The 8,293-nt window shown below is 42.2% G+C and overlaps 1 protein-coding gene across 1 annotated transcript in view; it reads right to left on the bottom strand.

Annotated features, from left to right (window-relative positions):
* Window positions 1-2,248: 2,248 nt before the first annotated feature.
* LOC105515632 overlaps window positions 2,249-8,293 on the bottom strand; it is a 15,454-nt gene continuing 9,409 nt past the window's right edge. Inside the window, 4 exon segments of the mRNA XM_011947460.1 lie at window positions 2,249-2,421; window positions 2,424-2,779; window positions 2,878-2,938; window positions 3,622-3,798. Coding sequence (XP_011802850.1) covers window positions 2,249-2,421; window positions 2,424-2,779; window positions 2,878-2,938; window positions 3,622-3,798 — 767 coding nt within the window.

The following is an 8,293-nucleotide window of genomic DNA, read 5'->3' as shown; positions in this document are numbered from 1 at the left end:
TAGGAGCAACCCTGATACTGGAGCTCCATTTTATTGTGGTTGTACATTTGTTACCATCTATCTTATATTCAGGGTACTGGATCAACTACATGTCAGTATAGTTACAAATAATGTTCAATTACACAAAAATATTTAATGGTCAAATCCTACACTGAGAAGGAATTTTATTTTTAATTTTTGTATTCTTGTACAATAATTTGGAAACTACAGTAACAACTGAATTTTATCTAGTATGAAAATGTATTGTCATCATGTGCATTTCTGTTTTACAGGAACACAAAATAGAAATAAACATGTTATTTCAGCCATTAACCTAGTTTACACTGGGGTCAATTCCTTGGAAGTGAAGTTGTAGAAACGAGTGCCCAGATTAGACAAGGTATCTGGGGTCTGTACGTCTCTTAGTTTTAGGCTCCTAGAGTGTGCTACCATTCTGACATCATCAAACATCACTCCCTGACATGAAACAGTTTTGGTAGGAAAGTAAAAAGAGTCATTTTTGAGAAGAAGACTGTTTTTTAATTTCTTTTTTATTTTTACAAGGTGGAAAAGAGGTGCTTGATTCCCCAGGAAAAGTTATGGAAAAGTACTAAATGTTTACAAGGGCAACTACTCCAGTACTCTTAGAAAGCCCAGGACCTTCAGGACAGAGTATTGTAAGGGAAGACTTTGTTGTATCTCCTTAAAATCACATATGAACAAAAATCCTAAGTTATATCAACTTCAGGATTTGGTATGAATCCAGCATAGTCTCTTAAAAGGGTTTCTTTCTTCTGTCTGAAAACAGCTCCCCATAAACAGTATGCTCAAGGCCCATGTACCTTCGTTCTTCCAACTAGGAAGCCCTAGAACAATGCTTGCTCATACGTGGACCTCAGAGACCTAGATATGATGCTGATGACTGTTATTTTCTTGAGCCAAGGTCTCCCTCTGCCAGCCAGGTAGGAGGGCAGTGGTTCCATCTCGGCTCACCGTAATCTCCACCTCCAGAGCTCAAGAGATCCTCCTACCTCAGCCTCTGGAGTAGCTGAAACAGCAGGTGCCAACCACCACATTTAGCTTTTTTTTCCCACTGTAATTGTAGAGAGGAGGTTTCGAGATGTTGCCCAGGCTGGTCTAGAATGCCCGAGTTCAAGGGATCCGCTAACCCCAATCTCCCAAAATGCTCTCTGATGATAGAAATAAGCCATTGTGCCCCGTCTGAGATACAAATGTGATTGGACAACATTATTAAACAGGCTGCTGCCTACATCTGTGTGAGACCAATGTAAGCTGTAAGAAAGACATTAAGTCATGGGTAAGTCCAGGATGGGTTGAGATACTGAAGTTCCAGCCTGCAGAGGGCCCTGTCATAGAAAGACTGGAACTAGCACTTTCTCCTCTAAGATCAGGCCTTTCTTTCTGGACTGGGGCACAGAGGAAGATGACTTTGTTTTGTAGTAGGTGTTTGGGAAATGGCCACAGGGCTGTCCCATGAGAAAGGTCTCCCTCCAATGCTTGGGCTGCAGTGGGGCATGTCTCCCCACATCTCAAACATGCCCAGGGCCTCGCCTACCACTACCCCAACCAAGACGTGTATCATTCCAGCCCTGGCCACGGCTGGGACCACGTTCTAGGACACTGAGCTGCTGGTGATGGACTGTATCGGACTTCTAACGGGTGCCTCGCTCCCTTTCCCACCCACAAACAGACCCACACTGGTTTTTTGCCTCCCATAATGTGAAATGACTTGTGTATAGAGATTCTATTCACATTTTAGAAAGCAGGATGTAATGTATGTTCACAGCAAAGACACATTCAGGAACAGCCCAGGAGACAGGGAACATTGAGAACACGGAGCTGCATATAGGAAAAGTCAAAGTGAGGATCTCATGTTCTGTTTGATCAAATGCAGGAGACATTATCTATTTGCCACCAATAAGAAATTTATTTGGTTTTCAATGATATTAATGAACAAATTTTTTCACAATTGTTCTTGGTTTGAACTGTTGAAAGGCGTTCAGTGAGAAATACCCCGTTGACGTGAACGCATTAGACCCTCAATGTGGACTCAAAGTTTAGGAACAAAAGAAAACAGAAACACAGTCATACCCATTAAATCTGCCTCCCTCGTTACTCCTAATCATATGCAGGGCTACTTTTCAACCCCATGAGGGACATAAAACCAAAAGTGAAGAGAACTGCTAGTATCAGAACTATGATTAATGCAGAGACGATGAAAAACACAGCTAAAGGGAAATGAAGCCATCTAGAGTGCAGCGTTTCCCAGGAGCCTGGGCTCTTGAGCACCCTCTCCGCGGAGGCGGTGGGCCAGCTGCATGTCTCTGGGCATAACTGTGTCGCGCCTGGCGTGATTAACACATGGGTTGGTGTGTTTAAAGAGGGGGACCAGGTAGGCCTCGCTGCTCCCCTGAAATCGCCAATGGCCGCACTCTGGAAGCGCAGGTCTGCCTGGATGGCCTGGGCGATCTCGCGCACCAGGCACTGGAAGGGCAGCTTGCGCAGAAGAAGCTGCGTGGACTTCTGGTACTTCCTGCTTTTGCGCAGCGCCAGGGTGCCAAGCCTGTGGCGGTGAGGCTTCTTGATCCCTCGTGTAGCCAGGATCCTCTTGCCGGTGCTTTTGGTGGCCAGGGGCTTCCTGGGGGCCTGCCAGGCGGTGGCTTTGCGGTGGGTCTGCTTGCTGTGAGCCATGGTGTAGGGCTGTGGCCTCTCCCTTGTCGTTGGGCCGAGCCTGGTGAACTGGCAGCAGCGCTGGTACCAGACAGCAATGGTATTGGAACTGTGGGCAGGATTCAGAGAGTCTCTGTGTTAGGATCTATGCAGAAGATGCTCCCATACTTAGCCCCTTCCCACCCAGTCCCGGACTTACCAGCTCACAAATCAGTGCGTCCAAGGTACCTGTTTTCAGTCTCCTTGAGTGGCCTTGGGATTCCTAGGTCTGCATACAGCAGTGGAGAATCTTTCTCCCAGGCAGTCTTGCTCTGGCTGGAGATCTCTGTGATCTCAGCCAAATTCAGTCATTTATAGGAGGCTTGGATGATTGGATTAGACCCACCCAGCTACCTTCCACCACATTCTGTGCTTCAGCAGATACTTAACCTAATCAGGGCTGTGAAAGCCCTTTAAGTCCCTGGGTTCTTCCTCACCTAAGACAGGGACAGACCTCTGGATTGTACATTGTGAAAGGGATGGTAAATCAGTGGTGTCACATAAGGTTTTGGGTGCCAAATGGATTCTGAAAGTTTACATTTTATTTACATTAAGGAAATAGTTACTTAAAGTTGCATGTTAGGCCAGGCGTGGTGGCTCACGCCTGTAACCCCAGCACTTTGGAAGGCCGAGGCAGGCAGATCATGAAGTCAAGAAACTGAGACCATCCTGGTAACACTGTGAAACCCCGTGTCTACTAAAAATTACAAAAAATTAGCCAGGCATGGTGGCATGCGCCTGTAATCCTAGCTACTCAGGAAGCTGAGGCAGGAGACTCGCTTGAACCTGGGGTGCCGAAGTTGCAGTGAGCCGAGATCATGCCACTGCACTCCAGCTTGGGTGACAAAGTGAGACTCCATCTCAATAACAAAAACAAAAACAAGAATAAGAGTTGTACATTAGGCAACTTACATGTCTGCGGAAAAACACCAAGGCTTGAGATCATGAGGTCTTCATCAGGTCCCACGAGGATGAACTGAACTGGGAAGGGGAATATGGAAACCTGAAATGGCCACTCCTCCATGAGGGATTCTCCTGGGGCATTTTTCTCTGCAAAAGTGATGCTCCCGCAAATCTGCTGGTAGCCTCCTGGGGAAGGCAAACTTTTCGGAGTAAACGGTGACATGTGAGTGTCACTGATGCCCCCCTTGGCTTCTTTTCTACTTTGAACCATATGCCTGAACTGAGCTACTCTGTTGTTGTCCAGGATGAAAACACCATGAAGTCTTGTGGAGTCAGCCCTGACCTCACTGAGTTGCTGAACTGAGGTCATAGCTTAGCTAAGTAAATATTGAAAACATTTCATTATTTGAATAGCTTTAGAAGTACCAAATTGTTTTGGGTACCATAGATGAATTGTACAGTGGTGAAGTCCATTTTAATTTACTCTTAATGAGCTTTTGTAATACCTGTAAGAGAAATTACTGTTCAATTCAATGCAGACTTCATGCACAGAATGATAAATTTCACGATGTCAGTATTACAAAACACATACCTGTTAGTGTTTTTTAAATTAGGGCTTGGTATTATTATTTTCTAGTTGTCTAGTATTTTTTTTTTTAAAATTATGTTTCCTTAACTTGTAAAAACCACTTGTAAGTGGTTTTTGTTCCATACATGAATTGTACAGTGTTGAAGTCAAGAATTTTAGTGCGCTCATCACCTGATTGCTACACCTACATTGCACCCAATAGTCAGTTTTTCATCCCCTCCTTCACTCTGTCACTTCTGAGTCTCTAATGTCCATTTTACCACTCTGTATGCCTTTCTTGCCCATAGCTTATCTCCCACTTCTAAGTGAGAATGTGTACCATTTGACTGTAGATTCCTGAATGACTCCACTGAGAATAATGGCTTGCAGTTTCATCCAAGTTGCTGTAAAAGACATGATTTCATTTCTTATGTCTGAGTAGTAGTCCATGGCATATACGAACCCCATTTAACTTTACTCACTCATCAGCTGATGAGCACTTAGGTTTAGTTTATATCTTTGCAATTGTGAATTATGCTAGGATAAACATATGTGTGCAGGTCTCTTAGGTAGAGCGACTTCTTTTTCTTTTGTGTGTCTGCTCACTATTTGGATTACTGGATCGAATGGGAGATGTACTTTGAGTACTTTGATATATCTTCATGCTGTTTCCCACAGAGATTACACTAATTGGCATTCCCACAGCAGGGCCTAAGCATTCCCTTTCACCACATCCACCCCAACATCTAGTGGTTTTGGCTATTGAATAATCGTCATTCTGGTGGGGAAAGGTGATACCGCATTGTGGTTCTACTTGCATTTCTCTCATGAGTAGTGATGTGGGGCATCTTTTCCTCTGTTTTTTGGTTGTTATTGTTGTTGTTGTTGTTCTGGCATTGTTGTATCTCTTTTGAGAAATTTCTATGCACATCACTTGCCCACTTCATCGTGGGATTATATTTGTTTTTTCTTGTTTATTTCTTTGAACTGCTTGTAGATTCTGGATCTATTAGTTCTTTGTCAGTTGCATAGTTTGCAATAGTTTATCCCATGCCGTAGGTTGTTTGTTCACTAAGAGGATGATTTCTTGTGTTGTGCAGAAGCATTTTCTAATCAATAAGAAATTCTATGATAATAAAATGAAAATCTTATGGTATCTAAACATCTAAGACACTCTCAATTATGTGTCCTCATTCAGTATTTGTGTAATAATTAAAGCAGTAACAACACAACAAACCAGCCTGGAACTATATTGGTTAGACTTAGAGCCTCTAAGACATCTACTGATGTTCTGAAAGACCAAAACCGTTAAGAAATTCCCAGCATGCCTAATGTAAAACAAAATTCAGAATCATACTTGAAAATATCAGATTTTTTAATGTCTAGAGTGGGAGAGTTCAACTTCATAAATACAGCATTTCCTCCAGGATACGTCGCATGTAGAAAAGTGTTCAATAAATGTTTGTTGAAAAATCGTTTTTTGAGTCTGTTTTCTACAAAGGGGATGTCAAGGATCAAGAAAACAGCCATTTAATTAGTACGTTTCTTGTTTTTCAGCTAAAACTTAGAGCCACATAATGGTTTTGGGGTACAACAGTTTTACCACTTTCCTCTGCCAGCACCTTCCGGGGTGCATCCAGAAAGACTCTGTTTGTTATGTATGACTTTGTATACATTCTGCAAAATGATAATGGTGGTTCTGACATAATTTAAACAAATTTTAATTGGGCATAGACAGAAATGGAAGAAATGCTTAAGAAAATTAGAAGGGATTTCAGAGCAAGAATTGTAGTAATGGGATAAAGAATGATAACGATTTTCATAGGAAAAACTTTAAATGCTTTTATCCTGTTAAAAGCAATTCAAAAATGTTCCTAACATTAATACTTAGAAGGCAGTTAAATGTGTTGTAGGGTACAAAGTGTCTGTAATTTTTCTCTGGAGCACTATAAAATATGACCTGGTTCTGGCCCATAGGTTTCTGTGGAAGTCTATCTAATCCATTCCGAGGAGAGTGGATGGCTGAAGTTACTATCTGTGTGAGGTTTATGTTTTCGAAGAGTTAATTTAGGAGCCTCTTCTTACGTTTTTCCGCTTGCATCTTACCAGTAAGAGCTTTTTTTTTTTTAAAAAAAAAAAAAAATGAGACAGGTTCTTGCTGTATCACTTGGGCTGGAATGCAGAAGCAAGATCTCCCCTCACTGCAACCTCTGCCTGCTGGGCTCAAGGGATCCTCACACCTCAGCCACCCAAGCAGCTGGCACCACTGGCACACACACCACACCTGGCTAATTTATGTATTTTTTATAGAGAAGAGGTTTCACTCTGTTGTCCAGGCTGATCTCAAACTTCTGGGCTCAAGTGATCTGCCTGCCTCAACCTTCCAAAGTGCTGGGATTACAGGCATGAGCCCCACATATGGCCTGTAAAATATTTTTGAATAGCCCAACATATATATCTTGTTATTTATAAGCTTTGTTTATGGGCTATAGTCGTTTTGTATATAAATATTAGTTAATTTAATTTTGTCCTTATATAAAAATAAACATAAATCAACATTAAATTTTGTTCCTTATGCCTCGAATACCTTGCATATTTTGGGGGCATATGGCTTTCTTCTTTTCTATTCATTTAAGAAGTCGTTAATTCAGTCCTCTCTCCAGAGTGTCTGTCTCTCTAGATAAAGACCCACTAGAGTTTAAGAGAAAAATTAGGAGTATATAAAGCTTAGATAAATTCCATGTCTTTAAGAGTATAGTAAGAGATAACTGTATATGGTAATCAATTTTTATGAGAAGTTTATGTATCTGTGCTTGTTTAATTTCAGGGGTTAATTTTCAAGTTTTGGATGGTTCTCCCTGTTTGAGTTGCCATTTGATTCTGCTTATAACCTACCGATCATGCCTTTAGTACTAGTAAATATTGAAAAGGAAAGGCCTTGTGTGGCTTACAAAGGTTCCGATGTAAATATGTATTGCTGGAAAAGAGGGGTTTCACCATGTTGTCCAGGCTGGTCTCGAACTCCTGACCTCAGGTGATCCACCCACCTTGACCTCCCAAAATGCTGAGATTACAGGTGTGAGCCACCGTGCCTTGCCAGTAATTTCGTATTTTCTACCAACTATTTTTGAATAAACAAAAGCTCTTTAAAAGTCAGAAATTTGAGTTTCTGCTTTACCTTCTGAAGTACTTTTTATGCCATTTCTCATCATAATTTTCCCTAAATATGATTTATATCTTTGTGCATGACAAAATTTTCTGTGTCTTTGGTACTTCTTTGTGACCTACGCATACATATATATACGTAATATATAAATTGAAGTCTCGGCACAGTGGCTCATGACCGTAATCCCTTCACTTTAGGAAGTCAAGGGGGGCAGATCACTTGAAGTCAGCAGTTCAAGATCAGCCTGGCCAAAATGGTGAAACCTCACCTCTATTTTAAAAAATACAAAAATTAGCCCTGCGTGGTGAAGCACACATTTAGCCCCAGCTACTGTGGAGGCTGAGACAGGAAAATGGCTTGAGCCCAGGAGGCAGAGGTTGCAGTGAGCTGAGATCAGGCCACTGTATTCCGGTGTTGGGGACAGAGCGAGACACTGCCTCAAAAAAAAAAAAGACGTAAATACATAAAGAAGATGAAACAAAATAAAATTGAAATAATATGTTCGTATAAACCTCACCCAGCCCAGTTTCTTTTCAGAGTATCTGATAAACCACTTGTTTCCCTATGAGTTAGACATTTTTTTCCTCAGACATCTAAGTGTCCTAATGTGCAACTTCATGAAAGGTCTCATTTTTACTGGGAACGCTTTTGTGTTGCTGTGGTGGTGAGATGTGAACTTCGCGATTCCGTGAGGAAGACAGAATTCTGAAACGCCCCCTGCATTTCCCGCCCCTCAGAGACTCGCCCTACACCTGCCCCTCCCTTGGGTGTGGGCGGAGCCGTGAATTGATGAGCCGCCCAATCCCTGATTAGATTAAGGATACCCTGACCCAGTAGCTGTTAAGGGCTGGGTCTAATTCAATCATCTGAACTCTTTATAAGGGACTGAACCTCCCTGAGCTTGCATTCCCTGAGGGAGATTCCTCGGCACTGGCTGTGCAGACCCA

The sequence above is a fragment of the Colobus angolensis genome, unplaced genomic scaffold, assembly GCF_000951035.1.
Source record: "Colobus angolensis palliatus isolate OR3802 unplaced genomic scaffold, Cang.pa_1.0 Scaffold266, whole genome shotgun sequence".
NCBI lineage: Eukaryota > Metazoa > Chordata > Mammalia > Primates > Cercopithecidae > Colobus > Colobus angolensis.
This window is presented reverse-complemented; position numbering and strand designations above follow the sequence as displayed.